Source organism: Lepidochelys olivacea, assembly GCF_965140295.1.
Source record: "Lepidochelys olivacea isolate rLepOli2 genome assembly, chromosome: 12".
NCBI classification, from domain to species: domain Eukaryota; kingdom Metazoa; phylum Chordata; order Testudines; family Cheloniidae; genus Lepidochelys; species Lepidochelys olivacea.
This window is the reverse complement of record NC_140422.1, coordinates 5,278,187-5,303,341: the sequence shown is the minus strand read 5'-3', so window position 1 is coordinate 5,303,341 and position 25,155 is coordinate 5,278,187. Positions and strand designations below refer to the sequence as shown.

Sequence of the window (25,155 nt, the reverse complement as noted above, 5' to 3'; positions counted from 1 at the left end):
AAGGTCTTAGAATCATAGAATCTTACAAATGTCAAGGCTGGAAGGGACCTTGAGAAATCATCTAGTCTGTCCCCTTGTGCTGAGGCAGGAGAAGGTACACCTAGACTAATGGTTTTCAAACCGTGGGTCGCGACTCAGAACTGGGTCATGGAATGGAGGGGACAGGGTCGCGGCAGCTCTGGTCAGCACCACTGACTGGGTCGTTAAAAGGTGGCAAGACAGACTGGAGAGTCTCAGGAGACTGTCTGTGACTCCATGGTAAGACTGTTATAATGATCCAGGAGTTCACATTTGGTACCAGCTTTGCGAAATCTAATTATGGAACACACCACCAGTTTCGGGTGTCTGCCCTGTTTTTGACTGTTTGCCCTGAGGTAGGCATTCCTGGTTGTGAGCCACACCAGAGAGTGTGACAAAAACAAGCAGAGAAAAATCCTGCAGGTGTTAGATCACTAATTACCCTTCAGAATTTCACTGTGCACTGGCCCAGTCCTGCTGCTCATTAACCAAAGAGCTGCCCAGTGGCACTGCACAGCAGCCATGAAAGTCACCTGGCTTTCTGCTGTGCAGAGATGAGGAGAGCTTTCTAACCCATTTGCTCAGCAACTACAAGAGTCCATAACTTGTGAGGAGAAGAGGGAAATTAGGTAGCCAGGAAGGCTATAAAGATTGACATTTCCCCTCTGATGGGCAGTTAACATTACGTCCTAGGAACAACAGCCAGAACAAGTTCTCAGCACGGGTATCACTCCCTAACTTCACTGGTCATACAGTATAATCAGTGTATACTGATGACAGCTCTTCCACAAAGAGCAGTGTCCTGGAGAGAACCTGAAAGATTCTGCAAAGCAGCCCAGTCAGACAGAGATATGTGGAAATGACATGCTTTGTTCTGTATCAACAGGGTGTAGTGGGATCATGCTACACTCCGTTTTAAGCAGAATACGGAAACATATTTGATTTTTCTTACAAAATACATATGCTGTTGGAAGCTTCTGTATTGCTGAAAGAAGTCTGTATCTATGGAAGTATGAGCATGACTGATAGGTATAAAGTATCTGCACCTAAGGCACAAAGGCTTAAATTCACAAAAGTACTTAGGTATCCAAGTCCCAGTTCCAGGCTCCACTGCGATTCACAAAACTTCCACTGAACTTTGTAGCCACCTAAACTCACTAAACTTTGCAGTAAAAGATCCCTAGCTGCCTATGTGTATGCCTCTGGGCTTGTACACAGCTGCCTCCCTCATTCTAGGTATCCAGACACCTAAGCCCCAGGACGATTCACAAACCTAACTCGTGTGCAGGACCCAATCCGGTACATGCCTGCTGAGTACAGCGACTGGATTGGGCTCCTTAGGCAAGTTGACACAAAACACCTAGGGCGGTGGTTGGGAGAACAAGGAGGATCTCCCTCGTAACTTTTAACGCAGGGGTTAGGGCACTCAGTTGAGATGGGAGAGCCCCCGCCCACCGTTCAAGTCCCCTCTCTGCCTCAGAGGGGGAAAGGATTTGAACAGGGATCTGCTACCTTTGAGGCGAGCACCCTAACCACTGAGCTATGGGATATGTCTCTCCTGTTGAAGCTGTTCCATTGTGGAGAACTAATGAAAGAGTGATTTAGGCCAGAGTGAGGGAGAAAAGACAACCCTGAGAATTTTGGGTGGCACGTATAAGAGACTGGGGAAGGCTGTGCCTTCCCAAACAGCCCCGCATGGCCCCGCCCATGCTCCACCCTGAAGCCCCCTCCTGCTTGCCACTAGTTGGCCCCAGCCCAGGCAGGCTGCTCCTCTTCCGGGAAGCCTGCTGGGGTGGAGCTAGGGCGGTTGGCACTTCGGATGGCTGAGGATGCCCAAGTCCAGGGCTGGGGGGGGGGAGGGCCGCCTGCTGCCCCCTGGTGCTCCGGGGCTGTGAGGGGGCATGCCAATCGCCTGCCCAGTGCTCTGGGGCTGGGCGGGGGAACCATACATTGTCCGCTGGTGCTCCGGGGCTGAAGGCGCTCGGGTGGCCTGAGGCAGGGGGACTGGCGGCCACTGGGAGGGGGCCCTCTGGGATTCAGCAGGGGAAGGGGGGCGGGAGGGGCAGGACCTCAGGCAGAAGGGGTGGAGCTAGCCTCCCTGAGCTTGTGGTTCACCCACCGCCCATGCCAAAAATGACTCTTACCTGGTGGTTAGTGCACTCACCCAGCATGTGAGAGACCCAGAGTCCACTCCTCCTGCTCTAAGGATGCTTTAATTATTTAGCCACCGTGCAATAGCTTCAAGGCAGAGATTAGGGGAATACCCTCCCCCATCAGCATGTCCTATAGCCCTGGGGCTAGAGCATCCACCTGAGAAGTAGCAGAGCATGCTTCAAATCCCTTGTTCTCCTCAGGCTGAGGGGAGATGTGAACCAGGAGTCTCCCATGTGCCAGGTGAATACCCTAACCACTGGGCTAAAAGCTATGTGGGAGGTCATCCTCCCCACTGGCTGCTTGCGAAATTGGAGTGGACGCCTAACCCCAACGAGGGTTCCTGGCTGTGAATCAGTGGCAGAAATAGATGCCTGCCAGCAGCCTGGATTCAGGCCCCTATCTCTGAGAGGGGGTTAGAGAGGAGCAGCTTAGCGTACATCCTTCTTGTTGACCTGTCCCATTGGCTAGCTTAGGCAGCTCCCCACCTAGCATGCTGGCTTTTGTGACTCGCAGTTTAAGGCACCTAATTCTCCCCATTCATTGTATGTGGAGCCAAGGCACCTAACTCAGGCTTTGTGGATCACAGGGAGTTTCTAGCACCTAAACGTTAGGTATTGTAATGCTCCTTTTGTGCAGATTCCAGGCCAAACTCCTTGTCCTTCAGCCATGTCATTTACACATTTGCCTTTGGAAACACTACGGAATGTGACAGGTTTACATGGAAGAAGGACAGGTTCAGGGTCTGAAATAGTCCAGGATCTATTTTCCATTTCTCAACAGAATTAAAAATATATGGCTTAGCAAATTCCATTTGCACTGCGTTCCAATGAGTCACATTCAGAGACCACTGTGAACTCGGCTTGAAAGGAAGGAAATGCACAGCTAGTCACTGAAAACGGGATAGCCACATGCACCTGCGTCCTCTCATTTTAATTATTCCCTAAATAACTCTGGCCCGTTGATTCTCGCAACCACATTATCAGATATCTGCAGATGTTCCATCAAATTAGGTGAACAGACAGGAGAAGGTGGGTAGTACAGCGGCGGGAAACAGAGGAGAGGAAAACAGAAGTAGTTTGTCTGTGGGGAGCTCCCACAGAGTTTTTTGCCTTTCTGGCTTCTGTGAGCAGTAAATACAACATCTGAAGAGGCTCTTAGAAGGAAGACAATACGGATAGTGAGCCATCAGCTGTTGTGACCTGCCCAGGAAGTGCCATGTTTGTCTGTCTCCCAGAGAATAGAAACAACTTCGTCTGTACAAAGTGCAAGCTGGTCTCCCTATTGGAAGAGAAGGTTAAAGGACTAGAGACCCAAGTATCAACCCTGCGTTGCATCAGAGAAAATGAAGACTTTCTGGACAGAAGTCAGCATTTGGTACTGCAGGCAGAGCATGCTGAAGATTCAGAGAGGGCAGTGCAAAACGGGGAAGAAAATTGGCAGCATTTGGCCTCCAGAAGAAAGAGGAGAACCCATATACCCCCAGTGCAGATAGAGGTAAGAAACCGTTTTCAGGCTCTCTGAACAGGTACTACTGCAGAGAAGGATTTGGAAGAGCCCTCTGAGGGAAGGGATCAGAAGGAGACCCTGTCGACCGGAAGGCATCGGATGCATTGTCCTAGGGATGGGGGTTCCACGACCACCACTCCCAAGAGAAGGAGATGGGTGGTGGTGGGTGGGGACAGCCTCCTAAGGGGGACAGAGTCATCCATCTGCCGACCAGACCAGGAGACTTGAGAAGTGTGCTGCTTGCCTGGAGCTATAATTCAGGATGTGACGGAGTGTCTGCCAAGACTGATCAAGCCCTCGGACCGCTACCCCTTCCTACTTCTCCATGTAGGCACCAATGATACTGCCAAGAATGACCTTGAGTGGGTCACTGCAGACTACGTGGCTCTGGGAAGAAGGATAAAGGAGTTTGAGGCGCAAGTCATGTTCTCATCCATTCTCCCTGTTGACGGAAAAGGTCCAGGTAGGAACCATCGAATGTGAAGGTAAATGCGTGGTTACACAGGTGGTGTCAGAGAGAGGGCTTTGGATTCCTCGACCATGGGATGTTGTTCCAGGAAGAAGGATTGCTAGGAAGAGCTGGGATCCACCTAACAAAGAAAGGCAGAGCATCTTTGCAGGCAGGCTTGCTAACCTAGTGAGGAGGGCTTTAAACTAGGTTCGCCGGGGGATGGAGACCTAAGCCCTGAGGTAAGTGGGGGAATGGGATACCAGGAGGAAACACAAGGAGGAGGGTAAAACGGGGGGGGGGCTCCTGATTCATACTAAGAACGTAGGGCAATCGGCTAGTTATCTTAGGTTCCTGTACACGAACGCAAGAAGCCTTGGAAACAAGCAGGAAGAACTGGAAGTCCTGGCACAGTCAAGGAACTATGATGTGACTGGAACAACATAAACTTCGTGGGGTAACTCACATGACTAGAGCACTGTCATGGATGGGTATAAACTGTTCATGAAGGAGAGGTGCCGGAGAAAAGGTGGAGAAGTTGCACTGTATGGAAGAGAGCGGTATGATTGCTCAGAGCTCCAGTATGAAACTGGAGAAAAGCTTGTTGAGAGTCTTTGGGTTTAGAGGGGAGAGCAACAAGGGTGATGTTGTGGTGGACGTCTGCTGTAGACCACCGGACCAGGAGGATGAGGTAGGCAAGGCTTTCTTCGGACAATTAACTGAAGTTTCCAGAACACAGGCCCTGGTTCTCCTGGGGGACTTCAATCACCCCTGGGAGAGCAATACAGCAGTGCATAGACCATTCAGGAAGTCTTTGGAAAGTGTTGGGGACAACTTCCTGGTGAAAGTGCTGGAGGAACCAACTAGGAACCATGCTCCTCTTGACCTGCTGCTCACAAACAGGGAAGAATTGGTAGGGGAAGTAGAAGTGGGTCACAACCTGGGCAGCAGTGACCATGAGATGGTCGAGTTCAGGATCCTGACAAAAGGAAGAAAGAATAGCAGCGGAATACAGATCCTGGACTTCAGAAAAGCAGATTTTGACTCCCTCAGGGAACTGATGGGCAGGATCCCCTGGGAGGCTAATATGAGGAGGAAAGGAGTCCAGGAGAGCTGGCTGTATTTTAAAGAAGCCTTAGTGAGGGCACAGGAACAAACCATCCTGATGTGCAGAAATAATAGCAAACATGGCAGGCAAACAGCTTGGCTTAACAAAGAAATCTTTGGTGAGCTTAAACACAAAAAGGAAGCTTAAAAGAAGTGGAAACTTGGATAGATGACTAGGGAGGAGTATAAAGATATTGCTCGAGTATGCAGGGGTGTAACAAGGAAGGCCGAAGTACAATTGGAGTTGCAGCTAGCAAGGGATGTGAAGGGTAACAAGAAGGGTTTCTACAGGTATGTTAGCAACAAGAAGGTGGTCAGGGAAAGTGTGGGCCCCTTACTGAATCGGGGAGGCAATTAGTGACAGATGATGTGGAAAAAGCTGAAGTACTCAATGCTTTTTTTGCCTCAGTCTTCACAGACAAGGCACTGGGCAGCACAGTATGGTGAGGAGGTGAGCAGCCCTCAGTGGTGAAAGAGCAGGATAAGGACTATTTAGAAAAGCTGGACATACACAAGTCCATGGGGCCGCATGCAATGCATCCGAGGGTGCTAAGGGAGTTGGCTGATGTGATTGCAGAGCCATTGGCCATTATCTTTGAAAACTCATGGTGATCAGGAGAGATCTCAGACAATTGGAAAAAGGCTAATGTAGTGCCCATCTTTAAAAAAGGGAAAAAGGAGAATCCGGGGAACTACAGACAGGTCAGCCTCACCTCAGTCCCTGGAAAAATCATGGAGCAGGTCCTCAAGGAATCCATTCTGAAACACTTGGAGGAAAGGAAAGTGATCAGGAACAGTCAACATGGATTCACCAAGGGCAAGCCATGCCTGACCAACCTGATTGCCTTCTATGGTGAGATAACTGGCTCTGTGAATATGGGGAAAGCGGTGGACGTAATATACCTTGACTTTAGCAAACCTTTAAATATGGTCTCCAACAGTATTCTTGCCAGCAAGTTAAAACAGTATGGATTGGATGGAATGGACTATAAGGTGGACAGAAAGCTGGTTCGATCATCAGGCTCAACGAGTAGTAACCAACAGCTCGATGTCTAGTTGGCAGCTGGTATCATGCGGAGTGCCCCAGAGGTTGGTCCTCAGGCCGGTTTTGTTCAACATCTTCATTAATGATCTGAATGATGGGATGGATTGCACCCTCAGCAAGTTCGCAGATGACACTAAACTGCGGGGAGAGGTACATACACTGGAGGGTAGGGATGGGGTCTAGAGTAACCTAGACAAATTGGAGGATTGGGCCAAAAGAAATCTGATGACGTTCAAGAAGGACAAGTGCAGAGTCCTGCTCTTGGAACAGAAGAATCCCATGCACCGCTACAGGCTGGAGACCAGCTGACTCAGCAGCAGTTCTGCAGAAAAGGACCTGGGGATTACAGTGGACAAGAAGCTGGATATGAGTCAGTGTGCCCTTGTTGCCAGGAAGGCTAACGGCATATTGGGCTGTATTAGTAGGAGCGTTGCCAGCAGTTCGAGGAAAGTGATTAGTCCCCTCTATTTGGCACTGGTGAGGCCTCATCTGGAGTACTGTGTCCAGTTTTGGGCCCTCCACTACAGAAAGGATGTGGACGAATTAGAGAGAGTCCAGCAGAGGGCAACAAAAATGATTAGGGGGCTGGGGCACATGGTTTACGAGGAGAAGCTGAGGGAACTGGGGTTATTTAGTCTGCAGAAGAGAAGAGTGAGGGGGGATTTGATAGCAGCCTTCAGCTACCTAAAGGGGTTTTCCAAAGAGGAGGGAGCTCGGCTGTTCTCAGTGGTGGCAGATGACAGAACAAGGAGCAACGGTCTCAAGTTGCAGTGGGGGAGGTTTAGGTTGGATATTAGGAAAAACGTTTTCACTAGGAGGGTGGTGAAGCACTGGAATGAGTTACCTAGAGAGGTGGTGGAATCTCCATCCATGGAGGTTTTTAAGACCTGGCTCGACAAAGCCCTGGCTGGGATGATTTAGTTGGGGTTGGTCCTGCTTTGAGCAGGAGGTTGGACTAGATGACCTCCTGAAGTCTCTTCCAACCCTAATCTTCCATGATAGTACTTTTCCTCTGGCAAAAAAACAGGAGTATATAACCATCCATCCCCTGAGATACAGTGGAGTATGAACATCAAAATATATTCTAGTCTATACTCTAGGCAATAGAGTACTAGGGTACCGGCCTAGGACTCAAGCGTACAGGGTTTTATTCCTAGCTCTGCCATTGGCCTGCTGGGTAAGAAAGTCACTTTAATTTCTCTGTGCCTCACTTTCTCCATCTGTAAAATGGGGATAATGATACTGACTAATGATACTGATAGTGACTAATGATACTGAAACTTCCAAGTTCAGAAGAGACCATTCTGATCATCTAGTCTGAACTCCTGCATAACACGGGCCAGAGAACATCCCCAAAATAATTCCTAGAGCATAACATTTAGAAAAACGTCCAATCTTGGCTTTAAAATAGTCAGTGATGGAGACTCCACCACAACCCTTGGAAAATTGTTCCCAGTAGGAGGAGTGGGGAGAAGAAACCCAACTGGTTTGAAGATGGAGCTTGATAAATGTATTAACAGGATTATACAACTGGGGTACCTATGATAGCAGGGAACGGGACTCAATGACCCAAGATCCCCCCTTCTAGTCCTATGTTCTGATCACCCAGTTCCCTAAAAGCATTACTGATTTCTAGGAAGTCTGTCATCTGAAACACAGCTATGCACCTTTCAGAGCCCTGACCCGGGCACCAAGGAGCGACACTGTGAAATGAAAGACAGTCCCTTTCCTAGGAGCTGTGACTGTTACCCTGGCAGCACTGGGAGCAAGAGCTCAGCACCATGAGATACTCCCTTGCCCCAGGGGCGAAGCATGCTGCTTGAGCACAGCTCCCAACTCCACCCAGCTTTGGAAGGAAGAGAGGAGACCCATGACTCAGCCCCAGCTCTCTGATTTGGCAGAGCAAAGCACCACCCACGCAGCCAGCAGACTGCCCTCTCTGCATGCACAAGTGTCATTAAAATCTCATCATGGGTTCATTCAGAGTCTGATTGAGTGGACACCCTGCAGGGCCAAAAGGCCAGTGCAAAGAGGCACCTGCTTAACCATGATTACTTGTAGCTACAACTCGTTACCTCGTTTGGATTTCTAACAACAGATGGGAAATAAGTTCTGATCAGTGTCAACACAATACACTTGATTTCCAGCTGACTGACATGAAAGCCTTTGACCTGAAACAAGATTAAGTTACAGCATGTCTGCTTCCAATCATTCACCCCCTTGCCAGATCAACAGCAGTACACGTTCCTCCCAATAGCACTGACATAAAGCACCGCCCTTCTCCTTCAGGGACAGTCCCGCGAGCCACAGCCCTAGCCTTTCTGCTTCACTTCTAATGCGTCTTTGTAGGTGACGGTCCACTGAGTATTTCACGCAGCTGATGAATGAAAACAAAATCTTGATGCCAACAGAGACACTCGCCAGAAATGTGGTTGCACATTCTGAGCAGAGTTCCGTGGACAGCACTTACGGGCCTGGGGACAAGGCTCTCAGAGTGGCTGAAAGGAGTGCAGCTGTTTCCCCCCCAAAGTCAGGGCTCTGGCTTTTCCAGAGGACTGGGAAGTACAGGCAAGGGGTCCCCCTGAAACAGGGCAGCGCTCCACCTCCTGAAAGCAGCCAAAACCTGGGATGGCACAGATGGATTTCAGGGCAGCTGGCAGCTGGAACGCAGCAACCACACCAAAGAGCCTGGGGCCAAAGGGCTGGGGCTGCTTCTGCGGGCTCACCTGTACTAAGCTGAAAGCCTTAAAAAGGGCAGGAACTGGTGAACAGCGACGAGCATCTACCAGAATGGTTAGGCCCAAAGCTCGGCACTCTGCTCTGTGAGGAAAGGGAAAGAAATAGTTAGTGTGTCATTGCTCCAGTGCAGCACGGGTTATTCATGGGGTACTGTTAGATAACATGGGGTACCATGCCGGGCATACCCATACCACTCTGTAAAGGGAAGCCACTAACTGGCGTCTTTTTATTAGCCACAATATCTTCCCTTTGAAGTTGCCTAGGCTGCTCTTTCTTCTTCCCTTTTACTGCTAAGTGAATTCCTGATGCCCCACCTACCACACCTCCTCCCATGACACTGTCATTCTTGCCATGCCGCACCACACCCCAGACCCCAGCAGCAAATCTGCAGACAACACAGACTATCACATCTCTCTGGAGGCAGGTAGTGAGGAGGAAAGCCATGGGGAGTGGCAGCACTCACTGACTATGCCCAAGGGCTGGCACGCAGCAGCCTTTCGGCTGCACTGACGACAAAGCTCACACTTGGACCTAATCGTATTTTTCAAAGCATTACAGAACGCAGACCAGGAGCTAAGACCTAACGGAGTCTGCGAGGAGCTGGAAGAAGCCCCGTCAGCCAGGGAGCCCATGGCAGCAGCAGTAGGGGGGAAACGACACAGCACGTGACAAACGGATACATTCTGAATGCGTTTAGCCCTTCCTGGCAAACTGCATCACATCCGTGATGCCAATATGTCGCTCGTCCACCTGAGGCACACTTGCTCAGCCTCTGCAGCTGCCTTCGTCACTGGAGGACAGGCTGTCAGGAAGGTTGTTTCCTAGAACTATGTCACGGGGCTGTTGCTGGGCTACCCCAGAACTGTCAACGTCAGGTTTTCTAAGCCCTATTTTTGGAGTTAATGCAGAAGAGTGAGAAATGGTTTGGATTTATGGCAATGCTTGGAAACGTAGAACAAGATACACATAACGCTGCTGCTTAGCATGCGTATACCGCACGCTGCATGTCCAAAGCACGCAGTCAGCGGATCTGTTGCTCGTGCAGTTTCAGAGCTGTTTGGGGCCATCTCCTCATGCTGCCAAAGGACGCCAGCTCCATTCAGCTAGCCCCCAGTCGAGTTTGCCCTGTCCTGCCTGTCTGACACCCTGCCCAGCCTGGAAATGGCACCAACCTTGGGATGCTGTGTAAGTACAGGAGGAGGCCCACCAGCTCGTTGGTGTTGCAATGGGGGTTTAGCCAAATCGTGTTCCTTGTGGTGATTATGGCCACTGCACGTCCACATTTGTCTCTGGTGCCTGAAAATGAGAATTTATTTTAACATCTGCCATTTGTCAGAGCCTTGACGGATCCTCCCCACCCCCCACAGATTACCCCCAGGGCAGCCCATCTCACCCACAGCCCTTAGTTATGCTCCCTGTAAATTACAGCATTGCTACTGGGACCAAAGGCTCTTCCCCCACTTCCCACCCCCACAGAATTGAGCACACAACCTCTACAACATGCCAGTGCCCATCGGGAGAAGACCAGGACCTGCCATTGAAGCAGTACTATAGCCACTGAGAGGCACAGATAACGCTCGCTGTTTGCACGGTCTCTAATAAAGTTTTGTTGTAGTTACTGGAAACAGCGATTCAGGCCCACACTCAGCACTGCACAAAGTAATACAACTCAGGCTTGACGGGCCTAAAGCCCTCTTGGCCCTCAGGCAGCGTGATTACTTCTGCAGCTGATTGCTGTCAGCTGGAAGGAATTTAAACAGCTTTGAAGAACTGTGTGCAGCCTAATCAAATTCAGGACTAATACTCCAGGCGGAGGGAGGAAAGCCCAGTCTCCCAGCACACAAAGCAGCAGGCTCCTCTTCAGAACAAATCTACAGAGAGAGAACCCGCAGCTCCCACTCCAGGGCCAGCGCAAGGTGGAAGCATCAGAAGCATGGCTTTCCCCTCACTGTGGAGGAGCCCATCACACTATGGTAGCCCTAAAGGGACAATGGGCGCTGGGCACACACTGTTAACCTTGCAGGAGGTTTGGCGTCCTTCTGCAGGGGATGCCAGCGGGTTAAGGTGTGAACAAAGAGAGCATGCACAAGGCAGCTGATTCCCCCACCCAGAGCAAGCTGAATTCCCCAGGGCTCTGTGCGTGGAGCAGGTGAAAGACCTTTGCTTTCACCAAACACCTTTGATCTTGCCAGCCAGGAAAGGAGAGCTGAAAGGCAGTTGTGGCTCTCTCCTTCATGACAAAAATTCCAGGGGCAGAAGTTATGGGGGGAGGGGGGCGGGTTTAAGAGGTTATCCATCTTTATCCCAGGAATTCTGCAAGATGTGTTAATTGGTGTTCAACAATCCTCCTTGCTTGGCTTGGGATTGCTTGGCTCTGCACTGAGAACAAGGAAGCAAAGGACCCAAGGGGACAGTGCAATTGCACCCGACCGGTGTGTTTCAGAGTTCTATATTTCACCTCAGAGATCCATACCTGGTCTCTTCTATTCAACAAAACTGGCAGAGACCCCCAGGCAAGGGCAAGTTACCAGCATTGCTGTACCCCACAATCTCACTGTTCTGAGGAGACCGCTCATCTATACAAGCTGGGAACACATGTCTCTTGTTCCAGTCGTAAAAATGGCATGACATGATTAAAAACATCCCAAGAAACCTAACAAAAGCAGAATCCTAAAAAAATAATAATTAAATTACACTTTTCTGTATCTTACCCACTTGGCCCCTGCTGTCCCTTGGAGGGAATGTGAATAGAAATAAAATGAAGTAAATAAGTCATTTCAGTGAGGGCACAATGAGCCCCAAATAAACAGATCTGCTCTGCTAGGAGCAAACCTCTCAGTGAAGTCCAGCAATGAGAGCCAGGGCCCCGAGCAGCCATTATTTAAAACAGAGGGGAAATCACAAGTAGGGTTAACTCCTTTTCAGGGAGCAGGACCATTAAATGGTCTTTGTTCTTCTAAAGTCAGGTCTGAAAGGGAGATTAAATAAATCAGGAGCACTGTTATTGCACCTGGAATATTGTGTTCTGTTCCAGGCAATACACGACCAGAAAATGGTGATAAAATAGAAAGAGTTCATTAATAATATACGTAGCTCTGTGAGTTAAGAGAGAAGTCCTCAAAACTCTCATGCTCCAGGACATTATCTGACTTCCTGAGAGATCAGGACAGAATCCTCTCTTTATGGACAAGATGATACAATGGTCAAGTTCAGCAGGGGTTGTTTTCACCTTTTTCTTAAGCATCAGTTATTGTCCTCAGAATTATTAACCGCAAGAACTGGATTAAACTTTCCCCTGATTCCCACATAGGAGTATAGAAATTACCTGACCGGATCAGACAAGGGGTCTGTCTCCATCAATGGCTGGTACTGGATAATTCATAGGAAAGTGCAAGGGTTGCCGCAATTGACTAATGAAACATCCTGCCCAGAGGAAAGCCTCTTCTGAACCTCCTCTGTTAGTTCCTACCCCTTATAAAACTATATTTACTCTCTTCACTGTAACCATGGTGTTCCCATAACCCCTACCCATGTCTAACATCTCATGGGGGGGGGGTGTCTGTGTGTGTTTGAGCATGTGCGCATCTCCCCCAGCTCACACTCCTCCTAATAGTATGCTGGGCACTCCCACTTCCTGGGGATGATTTGGATGCATTTAGTGCTTCTGATGTTGCTCCTCCCTCAGATGAAGGTTCCCTTCAAGCATTTCTGGAAGGCTGCACCTGTGTTCATGGGTTATTATTTCTAAGTGGTTTACGTGCATGTGACATTTTTGGTTTGCATTTTTCATAGATTCATAGAGTTTAAGGGCAGAAGGGACCATCAGATCATCTGATCTGACCTCCCGTATAACACAGGCCAGAGACCTTCACTCAGTTACCCCTGTGTGGAGCCCAACAACTTGTGCCTGGATAAAGAATATCTTCCAGAAAGGCATCCAGACTTGATTTGGTAGTTTGTTCCAATGGTTAATTATCCTCACTGTTAAAAAACGGGGCCCTATTTCTATTTTGTCTGGGTTCTATGTCCAGCCAGTGGTTCGTGTTCTGCTTTTCTCCACTAGATTAAAGAGCCTTTTAGTAGGTGTTATTTTCTCCCCACGAAGGTACTTATATACAGTAATCAAGTTGCCCCTCGGCCTTCTACACATATTGAGCTCCTGAAGTCTCTCATTGTAAGGTGTTTTCTCCAGCCCTTGAGTCATTTCTGTGGCTCTTTTCTGCATCATACTGGAAAGCATCATACTGGATGCAGTATCCTGGTGTTGGTCTCACCAGTGCCATATGCTGAGTTAAAATCACCTCCCTACTTCTGCCCACTATTCCCCTTTACACAGCCAAAGATTGCATTAGCCCTTTTTGCCACTACAGTGCACAGGGGGCTCTGCTTAGTTGCTGGTCCACTGTGTCCCTTTTCCGAGTTGCTGCTTTCCAGGACACAGCACCTCATTCTCTAGGTACAGCCTGTATTCTTTGTTCCTAGACCTTGCATTTGACTGTATTAAAATACATTTTGTTTGAACGGACCCAGCTTACCAAGCTATCCAGATCATGATGTATGACTGCTGTCTTCTGCAGCATAGTTATAGCCATATGCTCGAAAGCTTGTCTCTCTCAACAACAGAAGTTGGTTCCCTAAAATATATTACCTCACCCACTTTGTGTCTCTAATATCCTGGGATCAACACAGCGACAACTGTCAGTACTGGGGCTTGTGACTTTGCATTGGGAATAAGGAGGGAGGCAGTAGCTAGCTAAGTGGGGCGGTTGTCACTCTGTGTGGGTTTGCAGAGAGCCGAAGAGAAGGAAACTGGAGGGGTTTGTTGGGGAAAGTTTACTGGCACCGAAGCCAACCAGGAGCACCCAAGATTCACTGCTGGACCGGAACTCTGTCCTGGATTCCTGAGCTCTGAGTCTAGATGCAGTGCTTGGCATCCACCCTTTCACACTGGACACTCATGGTAGATGAACCCTTGTTCTAATGCTCCCCTTATCTTTCTCCTGCTGTTTTTCTAAATTCATCCCTCTGTAAATAAATATTTCCCTTTCCTATATTCATTGTACTGTTCCAGTGTGTATGTATTTACGTTGGGGATTGGAACAGGTGCCCCTGGGGTGGAAGGGAGTTTCCCTGCTGGGTTCCCGTGTGCACCTTTCCTTGACCGCAGCCACCCCACAGAGTGGACTCCGTCTTGGCCACAAGGGTGTTATAGTTACATTAGGACTCCTGGATGCAAATTATCCAGTCCTTCTTGAGAGTGAGTTCCTGTTTCCTGCCAGTCCGCGACTCAGCTTGAAAGCTCCAAGAGCTGGCCAGCGAATTTCAGAAATGTTTCTAGTGAAAGGAATACGGCACACACAGACCTCCTGCCCCCCGGGAAAGTCTAAAATGCACCCCTACCAGCAGCACACCTACATCAGCCCTTCTCCAGCATAACACTTCCTGCCCATCCCTCTGGCTCAGTTACTCACCTGGCAGACAGGCAACTCCACTCGTGAGTACGTCGAGGTTCACTTCCTTTGCTGTGACAGGTGCAGTTTGAAAACTTCTGGGTGCCACATCAGATGGGGGCTCCTGGTGAGTAACAGCTGCTGAGCCTTCCTCTGGGGAACAGACTCGACCCACTGGCTCCCACGAATCTGTACACACTTCTTTTATCTTTTCTCCCCCTTTCAGCCGTGTTCCTGTAAAATAAGAATAATCCCACTGGTGTCAAGGGCCTGGGAGCAGAACACATCCCCAGTCAGAGGTGTCAGCTAACAAACTCCAGACGCAAGAGACCTGCCAGGACCACCGGCACCCCAAAGCTCTTCAACAGCTAGTACCGTTACCAAGTAAACTGCTGCATCAATACCTGCTGTCACTACGCCCCTTATTTACTAATAGAGAGACATTTGGAGCTACTTAGTTAAACAGCTGTTCCCAGAAAGCTGTATCTCTTCCACTGTGGCTTGAAGTGGGACCCCTGGGAACTCTAGGAGCGAATGCTGCTGTTTATAGGGTGACGCCCATCCCATGCTACTTGCAAGCTCCCTTTTCCCAGCTTTTTAAATAAAAAAGTTTTAAGTTGTCTTTGTGCCCTACGAGAATTCTGGGCAGCAGGTAGGAACAGGGACGGGTTCCAGGCCTGAAGGTCACGGACACATTGAAGAGTTTGCTGGTTATCTTATGATGACATCATTCTCTGATGGAGTCCAACTCTGGATACACTGGCCTACCCCAGATAAGTGAAAGGAAGGATGCCTTGTGCCTGGACCACATACTGGGAGGGAGGAGATTAGGGTTTCATAAATACATAGACTCCAAAGCCAGAGGGGACCACTATGATCATCTAGTCTGATTTCCTGTATAACACAGACCGGCAAATGTCTCCAAAATAATTCCTAGAGCAGATCTTTTAGAAAAACAGTCCATCTTGATTTAAAAATTGTCACTGATGGAGAATCCACCACAATCTTTGTAAATTGTTCCAATAGTTAATTACCCTCACTGTCAAAAATTCACACCTTCTTTCCAGTCTGATTTTGTCTAGCTTCAATTTCCAGCCACCAGATCACGTTTTACCTTTCTCTGCTAGACGGAAGAGCCCATTACTAACTCTTTGTTCCCCATGTAGATACTCACAGACTGTGATCAAGTCATCCCTTAACCTTCTCTTTGTTAAGATAAACAGATTGAGCACTTTGAGTCTATCACTATAAGGCATGCTTTTTAATCCTTTAATCTTTCTTGTGTCTCTTCTCTGAAACCCTCTTCAATTTATCAATGTCCAATTCACCAGAATTGGACACAGCCTCAGTCACACCACTGCCAAATACAGAGGTAAAATAACCTCTCTACTTCTACTCAAGATTCCCCTGTTTATGCATGATTTTATGTTTTCTTCCTGGTTACTGATAAAAATGTTAAATAACATAGGGCCAAGAACCAATCCCTGTGGGACCCCACTGGAAACACACCCATTCAATGATAATTTCACTTTACATTTTGAGAGCTATCAGTTAGCCAGTTTTTAATCCATTTAACACATGCCATGTTAATTGTATATTAGTCTAATAAGTGTTATGAAGGGAACAGATATATGAGCAGCAGCCTAGTGGAAGACCTGGGAATAGAACTCATGATCCCTAAGCTTGCAGTTTAATGCACTAGCTATGGCAGAACTGGTATGAAATACCCCAATGGCTTCAGAGCTTTGTGCCTGGGGAATTTCAGACCTGGTCATGTACAGGGCCCTGAGTCTGGAACTCTGCTATGATGCATATTGCAACAGACAGAATATCCTATAATATCCTGAACAAAAGTTTATCTTATGGAGGTAAGATAAACTTTACTGAACTGAGTTCAACCTTACTGAATTTGGGGTCCACTGTATTAAAAAATGTGGGTGTGCATGTGGAATTTATGTATTTCCATGGGAAGTGCAAATGGGAGAACAGCAAGGGAGTGGTCAGGCTAATTCACTCAGGTGGGACATCGGTAGAGAAGTCACCCCTGGAAAGGTGCACATACACTAGTTCAAACTGGGTTCCCCAGGGACCAACAGACAAAGACAGGGTCTGCGTCCTGTTCCAGAAAATGGACAGGACCCCAGGTCCATAGAGGGTCCCAGTCCTTAGGGCAGGACTGGAAGGACCAGGGCTACTGAGGCCACATAAGATTGATGGCTTGTTCTGAGCTAAAGCTGTGATGAACTTGTAATCACAAGGCAACCCCGTGGGTGGCGGGGTGAAGAACTGCTCCTGCCATGTTGGGGTGAACCCTGGTAAGTTTATTAGCATGCATGTAGGCTCTTTTATTGTGTTTAATATGTTTCCTTTGTAACAGCTTAAGAATAAAGTTGGCTCAGAACTGTAGCCATTATACCTGTTAACCATCTTTGTAGAGAAAGCAAGCAGGTGTTCTTTGGCAATTTGTCTGCGCTGGGAATAACACAGTGAAGGCAGGGAACTGTGCAGTCTGGAAATACCCTGGTCAGAAGGGAGAGGGACATGGGTCTCCATGCAAATAGCCAACAGCTGGGGAGGCGGAGGCCTGAGAGTGGGTGCCCTGGCTGGACCACAGAGGGGAAATACAGGAGCAGTTGCGCTGAACTGACAGGTATGTTTGGAGAATTGTCATTATGATTTGGAGCAGGGGCTGTGGGATTCTGTGGCTATCCAGCCTGCAGTCCCAATGAGAGCGTTTGCTTTGGATTAGTAATTGCATCATTACAAGCAGGTTCAACCTGTCCTGTAGAATGGTCACCAAGGAGGGTAACTGGCAAAGCTGTGTCCATCTGGAGCAGCAAGGAAAGGTAACCACTACGAACCACAAAGAGGGAACTGGAAAGGAATTCAGCGCACAGGAACGTCTCTCTCTCATCCTCCCAACCGCTGCCCAGCACTGAGACAGATAGCAGGGCAGCTGTGAGCTGAGCACGGGCCATTCCTCACCCAAACCAGGGAATACACCCCCTCTGCTTCTGCACCTAGACTACATCGCTATTTGTAACATATTAAATGCAAGAACAAATATGTTTGCAGAACACTGAAGCCCTGACTGAACTGATGAGGAAAGGCATCTCTCAGAGGTACAGCCACTCTGGCTACAGCACAGATCAAAGCTGCAAGTAAGCAGTTCTAGCAGAGACATTTTTTCAGAAATATGAATGAATTGTGCATGCTTGTGACCTCACCCTTTGTGCTGCCATCGGCAGGGGGGTCAGTATTTAATAGTGGACACCAAGCAAACCTAGGTGATTCAGCAGCTGAGTCAGTCCTGATCCAGTACCCTGGCACACCAGCCATCCGCTCCCAAGTTCCACTCTGTGTCCCAATTCCACTATCTGGGCTGGACAACTATAGCTGGAAAAAACACTCGGTACAACTGTCTTCTACAGGCTGCAGCTGCTGGAGCTGCCAGAGACTAGTGCACTTCAACTCCTGGTGGCTCTCCGTGCTGGCCTCCCAGTGTGGGGAGGGGGTAGGAAAGAAAGGGGAACCTAAGGATATTAAAAGAGAGAGAATATGCCAGGACAACTGGAAGGGGGAACCTGGAGAAGGGAGAGAGAGAAGGGACAGTTGCCCCTGGAGATGCCAGAGAAAGAAAGGGCTACTGGTCCTTGACTTCCATTTGCCCAGGGGGCGGGACTAGAAGGAAGAACCTAGGCAGTTGTAAGGAACAAGTCCATGGGAAGACTAGAGAGGGGAGAAGGAAAAGGGGGAAATCTCCTGGTGTGAGCTACAGGGGACTGCAGGTCACTGGGCTTCCCAACCAGAAGGCCAGAGCCAGTTGGGCAGGGGGCTAGTGTTGCTGGAGCTGTGCAGCCTTCACACTGCACCAACCTGACGTCTGCTTGGTCGTGAAAAGAAGCCAATTCCTGGGCTTCATGAGGTAAGTATTTCACTGGCCCAGCCAGGTTGGGGCATTCACACCTCACTGATAACAGGGCTGCAGCACATCTGTTCATGTTAATGCAAAGTTGTGAAGGGGGGGGGGGAGCTTAATTTTTAAAAAATGGAAATTGCAGAATGTAGCAGATTGCAGCAAAATCTGCAGTGAGAGCACGGGCATACGAACTTGCCACACCTGCAGATTTCTCCTTTCCCTGAGGTTAAGGCAGCAGTTGTGGGGGAGGGCTGGGCTGTACAGGTTGCAAAGGGGCTTTGAAATTCCTCTTGCAAACTGCCTCAGCAACAGCCTAAGAGCCTCAGCTCTTTCCAATTCAGCACAGTGTACTAGATCATCACTAATGGGCGGGGTAGTAAAAAAATCATCGCAGACGCTGCAGAGCATCCTTGGAAGTGATTTTTCAGTCATATAACCATTTAATTCAGAGCCAGTTTCCCCCCAGATGAGGGCTCCTTCCACGGCAAATCTGAATTGTATTTACATGATCAGTGCAGGGGGAACGGGAGCCGGAATTTCTGTAAGTGTGAGCAACCTGGGTTTGCCGGGCTCTCCCAACTCAGACACAGCAGAAGGGGCTTTGCTCAGACTTTCCAAAGACAGTTCACTTTTGGGCAGAGATCAAGCAAAGTATGTTTCAGCTCAATTTGGGAAGTTAGGGGTGGGATAAAATATGGGATTATAATGGCAATAGTTTTACCACCTCAACTATAATGTGAACTGGCAGGGGGTTAGACTAGATGACCCTTGCAGTCCCTTCTAATCCTGTAGTTCTATGATTCTATGAACTTACCTATCAAGAATTTCACTCTGTAGCTCTTCGAACTTACAGACACAGAACAGCTGGCAGGGAACGCTGCTGGAAACGAATACCAAAAGGATAGCAAATTGTGGCTAGTTCACTTTGGAATTGTATCTCTAAGGTTATGTCTACACTACAAGCACTACAGTGGCACCGCTCAGCACTCCAGCTACACCACTGCAGTGTAGACACTCACTACAGTGCGGGAAGAGGTTCTTCTGCCACTGTAGTAAATTCACCCCCTTGAGAAGCAACAGCTAGTTGACGGAAGAATTCTTCTGTCAGCCTAGCAGTGTCTATACTGGGGCTCAGCTCGGTCTAACGACATCTCTCACTGGGGTGAGTTTTTCAAACCGAGAGTGATGTACATAGGTTGACCTAAGTCTTAGGTGCAGATGAGGCCTTAGTTGTTCTTTGGGTTAGAAATGGCGAGATGAATCATAATGAATTAAACAAGCACCTGCCATCCAAGGATCTCAAAGCCCTCACAAATGTTATCAACCGAACTAAGCTTCCCACATCTCTGTGAGGTACATTATCCCCTTTTGCACTTTAATTTGCCTGTACAAAGTGCAAGCTGGTCTCCATATTGGAAGAGAAGGTTCAAGGTCTGGAGCAACAGCTATCGATCTTGCGTTGCATAAGAGAAACTGAAGATTTTCTGGACAGATGTCAGGATATGCTTCTACGGACACAATGTTCTGAAGATTCAGAGCAGGCTGCGCAGCGGGGACAGGAGGATGGTGAAGAAATTTGGCAGCATGTGACCTCCAGAAGAAGAAAGGGGAGCATCCATGTACCAGCAACGCAGATACAGGTAAGTAACCGTTTTCATGTTCTCTCCACAGGTACTAATGTGGAGAGTGGACTAGATGATACATCTGAGGGAAGGGAACAGAAGGAGACTCCACCGATTGGAAGGCATGAGATGCACAGTCCTAGGGTTGGGGGTTCCATGACCACCACTCCCAAGAGAAGGAGGCGGGTGGTAGTGGTCAGGGACTCTCTCCTCAGGGGGACTGAGTCATCTATCTGCCGCCCCGACCGGGAAAACCGAGAAGTCTGCTGCTTGCCAGGAGCTAGGATTCACGATGTGACGGAGAGACTGCCGAGACTCATCAAGCCCTCGGATCACTACCCCTTCCTGCTTCTCCACATGGGCACCAATGATATTGCCAAGAATGACCTTGAGCGGATCACTGTGGACTACGTGGCTCTGGAAAGAAGGATAAAGGAGTTTGAGACGCAAGTGGTTTTCTCGTCCATCCTCCTCATGGAAGGAAAAGGCCTGGGTAGAGACTGTTGAATGGTGGAAGTCAACGAATGGCTACGCAGGTGGTGTCGGAGAGAAGGCTTTGGATTCTTTGACCATGGGATGGTGTTCCAAGAAGGAGGAGTGCTAGGCAGAGACGGGCTCCACCTAACCAAGAAAGGGAAGAGCATCTTCGCAAGCAGGCTGTCTAACCTAGTGAGGAGGGCTTTAAACTAGGTTCACCGGGGGACGGAGACCAAAGCCTTCAGGTAAGTGGGGAAGTGGGATACCGGGAGGAAGCACGAGCAGGAGTGCGCAAGAGGGCAGGGCTCCTGCCTCATACTGAGAAAGAGGGACAATCAGCGAGTTATCTCAAGTGCCTATACACAAATGCAATGAGCCTGGGAAACAAGCAGGGAGAACTGGAAGTCCTGGCACAATCAAGGAATTATGATGTGATTGGAATAACAGAGACTTGGTGGGATAACTCACATGACTGGAGTACTGTCATAGATATAAACTGTTCAGGAAGGACAGGCAGGGCAGAAAAGGTGGGGGAGTTGCACTGTATATAAGGGAGCAGTATGACTGCTCAGAGCTCAAGTATGAAACTGCAGAAAAACCTGAGTGTCTCTGGATTAAGTTTAATAGTGTGAACAACAAGGGTGATGTCGTGGTGGAATCTGCTATAGACCACTGGACCAGGGGGATGAGGTGGATGAGGCTTTCTTCTGGCAACTCACGGAAGTTACTAGATCGCAGGCCCTGGTTCTCACGGGAGCAGTTTATATTGCTGGGAGAGCAATACAGCAGTGCACAGACAATCCAGGAAGTTTTTGGAAAGGGTAGGGGACAATTTCCTGGTGCAAGTGCTGGAGGAACCAACTAGGGGCAGAGCTCTTCTTGACCTGCTGCTCACAAACCGGGAAGAATTAGTAGGGGAAACTAAAGCGGATGGGAACCTGGGAGGCAGTGACCATGAGATGGTCGAGTTCAGGATCCTGACACAAGGAAGAAAGGAGAGCAGCAGAATACGGACCCTGGACTTCAGAAAAGCAGACTTTGACTCCCTCCGGGAACTGATGGGCAGGATCCCCTGGGAGAATAACATGAGGGGGAAAGGAGTCCAGGAGAGCTGGCTGTATTTTAAAGAATCCTTATTGAGGTTACGGGGACAAACCATCCCAATGTGTAGAAAGAACAGTAAATATGGCAGGTGACCAGCTTGGCTTCACAGTGAAATCCTTGCTGATCTTAAACACAAAAAAGAAGCTTACAAGAAGTGGAAGATTGGACAAATGACCAGGGAAGAGTATAAAAATATTGCTCGGGGATGCAGAAGTGAAATCAGGAAGGCCAAATAAAACTTGGAGTTGCAGCTAGCAAGAGATGTTAAAAGTAACAAGAAGGGTTCTTCAGGTATGTTAGCAATAAGAAGAAAGTCAAGGGAAGTGTGGGCCCCTTACTGAATGAGGGAGGCAACCTAATGACAGAGGATGTGGAAAAAGCCAATATACTCAATGCTTTTTTTGTCTCTGTCTTCACGAACAAGGTCAGCTCCCAGACTACTGCACTGGGCAGCACAGCATGGGGAGGAGGTGACCAGCCCTCTGTGGAGAAAGAAGTGGTTCGGGACTATTTAGAAAAGCTGGACGAGCACAAGTCCATGGGGCCGGATGCGCTGCATCCAAGAGTGCTAAAGGAGTTGGCGGCTGTGATTGCAGAGCCATTGGCCATTATCTTTGAAAACTCATGGCGATCCGGGGAAGTCCCGGACGACTGGAAAAAGGCTAATGTAGTGCCCATCTTTAAAAAAGGGAAGAAGGAGGATCTGGGGAACTACAGGCCAGTCAGCCTCACCTCAGTCCCTGGAAAAATCACAGAGCAGGTCCTCAAGGAATCCATTCTGAAGCACTTAGAGGAGATGAAAGTGATCAGGAACAGTCAGCATGGATTCACTAAGGGCAAGTCATGCCTGACTAATCTAATTGCCTTTTATGATGAAATAACTGGCTCTGTGGATGAGGGGAAAGCAGTGGATGTGTTGTTCCTTGACTTTAGCAAGCCTTTTGACACGGTCTCCCACAGTATTCTTGCCAGCAAGTTAAAGAAGTATGGGCTGGATGAATGAAAGGAGGATACACAGCTACAGACTAGGGACCGAATGGTTAGGCAGCAGTTCTGCGGAAAAGGACCTAGGGGTGACAGTGGACGAGAAGCTGGATATGAGTCAGCAGTGTGCCCTTGTTGCCAAGAAGGCCAATGGCATTTTGGGATGTATAAGTAGGGGCATAGCGAGCAGATCGAGGGACGTGATCGTTCCCCTCTATTCGACATTGGTGAGGCCTCATCTGGAGTACTGTGTCCAGTTTTGGGCCCCACACTTCAAGAAGGATGTGGATAAATTGGAGAGAGTCCAGCGAAGGGCAACAAAAATGATTAGGGGACTGGAACACATGACTTATGAGGAGAGGCTGAGGGAGCTGGGATTGTTTAGCCTGCAGAAGAGAAGAATGAGGGGGGATTTGATAGCTGCTTTCAACTACCTGAAAGGGGGTTCCAAAGAGGATGGCTCTAGACTGTTCTCAATGGTAGCAGATGACAGAACGAGGAGTAATGGTCTCAAGTTGCAGTGGGGGAGGTTTAGATTGGATATTAGGAAAAACTTTTTCACTAAGAGGGTGGTGAAACACTGGAATGAGTTACCTAGGGAGGTGGTGGAATCTCCTTCCTTAGATATTTTTAAGGTCAGGCTTGACAAAGCCCTGGCTGGGATGATTTAGTTGGGATTGGTCCTGCTTTGAGCAGGGGGTTGGACTAGATGACCTCCTGAGGTCCCTTCCAACCCTGATATTCTATGATTCTATGAATTTATTGTAGTGACACTGGTAAGGAAATACTATGGCTATTTTTAAAAGCCACGTACTCTCAGCTTTGAAACAACATTTTGGTTTTCCTGAACCCTTAACTCATACTTTACTCAAAATATTTTTAACATAAGACCTTTCAACTGAAGGGCCACTGGCCACAGCTCAGAATAGCAACATCCAGGCGGGACTCACCTAGTTCTGCAATATCACCACTGGCATGTCCTTTAAAACCCTAGTGTATTTTTGAAACAGAAAGGCCCTTTGCTTTCCCCCAAGTATTATGTCACTAAGTTCCACTACTGCAGTGATTAGACATTGCACATGAACTGGAGAGCAGCCAGCATCTCTCACTTTCATTATCTCATAACCTCAACTGGAATCAGTTATTTTTGGACTCCTCAGATAGGAACATTGAAGCACTGAGGCAAAGAGACACTGGGGTCATTTAAAAAGTGTGTGGCAAAACCCTGAATGCCCAGGTTTTCTGACTTCCAGCCATGTGGCTTTCACCTCTGGGTAATCAGGCAAAATCTGGCACAGGACAGCAATGACTAAAACCAGTTACCATCCAATGGCTGCTTTGTAGCCCATGTGGAGAGTGTCTCATTCTAAGGGGACATCACAGTTGTTAAGTACTAGCATCCACCATTGAAAAGCCTACATGCTGGGCATGGAAGTGGAATCCTATTCTTTGTGTGGATGTGTCTGGTCCGGACTGATGTTCATTAGTTGGGTGGCACTGCCAGGGGGAACTCACCTGTACCAGAATGTACAATGTACCAGAACAACAGGTAGAGCAAGTTGGTTTCTCCAGCTCTCAATACGTCACTTTCACAAACACCCAATCTTCTCTACATCTATAACTGCCAGGAAACCCAGTTACATCCCAGTGGGTCCTGATGCTTTTCTGTAGACACGCTCTAACTGTGGGTATGTCTACACCGCAATCAGGAGGTGTGACTGCAGCACCAGTATCTAGCTAGCTCAGGTAACAATAGCAGTGAAGCTGGGACAGCATGGGCAGCAGCTGTGCAAGTACATACCCAGGGTCCTAAGAGGGCAGGGCTAGGCCCCTGGCATCCACCCCGCTGCCATGGCTTCACTGCTATCGTTACTCAAGCTACCTTTGATCTAGCTACGTCTACACATGCTGCAATCAACCCTCCCAATCGCAATATAGACATGGCCAGTCCAAAAGACACAGAATATGATGTTAGCCCAATTACAGGGATATAAGTAGGCCCGGACAATACTGCAACTTTTGCACATGTGACAGTCAGGTAACAACAACTATGCTTGTAATCAGAACCCACAGCTCAGTTATGGCTGCAGTGCAACAAAAGGAAGGTGGGGATTTTGTATCTACAGTACAGGCACTGTATGGAAGTTCCCATCTGTCTGCCGAGACCCCACAAGATCTTTTCTGTAGTATCTGGCTGATGAATCTTGCCCATATGCTCAGGGTTTAGCTGATCGCCATATTTGGGGTCGGGAAGGAATTTTCCTCCAGGGCAGATTGGAAGGCCCTGGAGGTTTTTCGCCTTCCTCTGTAGCATGGGGCACGGGTCACTTGCTGGAGGATTCTCTGCTCCTTGAGGTCTTCAAACTACAATTTGAGGACTTCAATAGCACAGATATAGGTGTGAGGTCTTTTTTAGGAGTGGTGGGTGAAATTCTGTGGCCTGCATTGTGCAGGAGGTCAGACTAGATGATCATAATGGTCCCTTCTGACCTAAATATCTATGAATCTATGAATCTATGAATTTGGTCAGGTAAGGTCAGGCAAGCTCTAGCTAATGCAGTTTCATGGTCTGTTTCCCATAG

General features: G+C 48.5%; 1 protein-coding gene across 1 annotated transcript in view; it reads right to left on the bottom strand.

Annotated features, from left to right (window-relative positions):
- The window catches only part of PLEKHG4 (pleckstrin homology and RhoGEF domain containing G4), a 165,812-nt gene that overhangs the window by 109,921 nt on the left and 30,736 nt on the right, over positions 1-25,155 (bottom strand). Inside the window, exons 4-6 of the mRNA XM_084644640.1 lie at positions 14,489-14,701; positions 10,190-10,313; positions 9,005-9,098 (exon numbers count right to left, since the gene is read on the bottom strand). Coding sequence (XP_084500766.1) covers positions 9,005-9,098; positions 10,190-10,313; positions 14,489-14,701 — 431 coding nt within the window. The remainder of the gene's footprint in view (positions 1-9,004; positions 9,099-10,189; positions 10,314-14,488; positions 14,702-25,155) is intronic.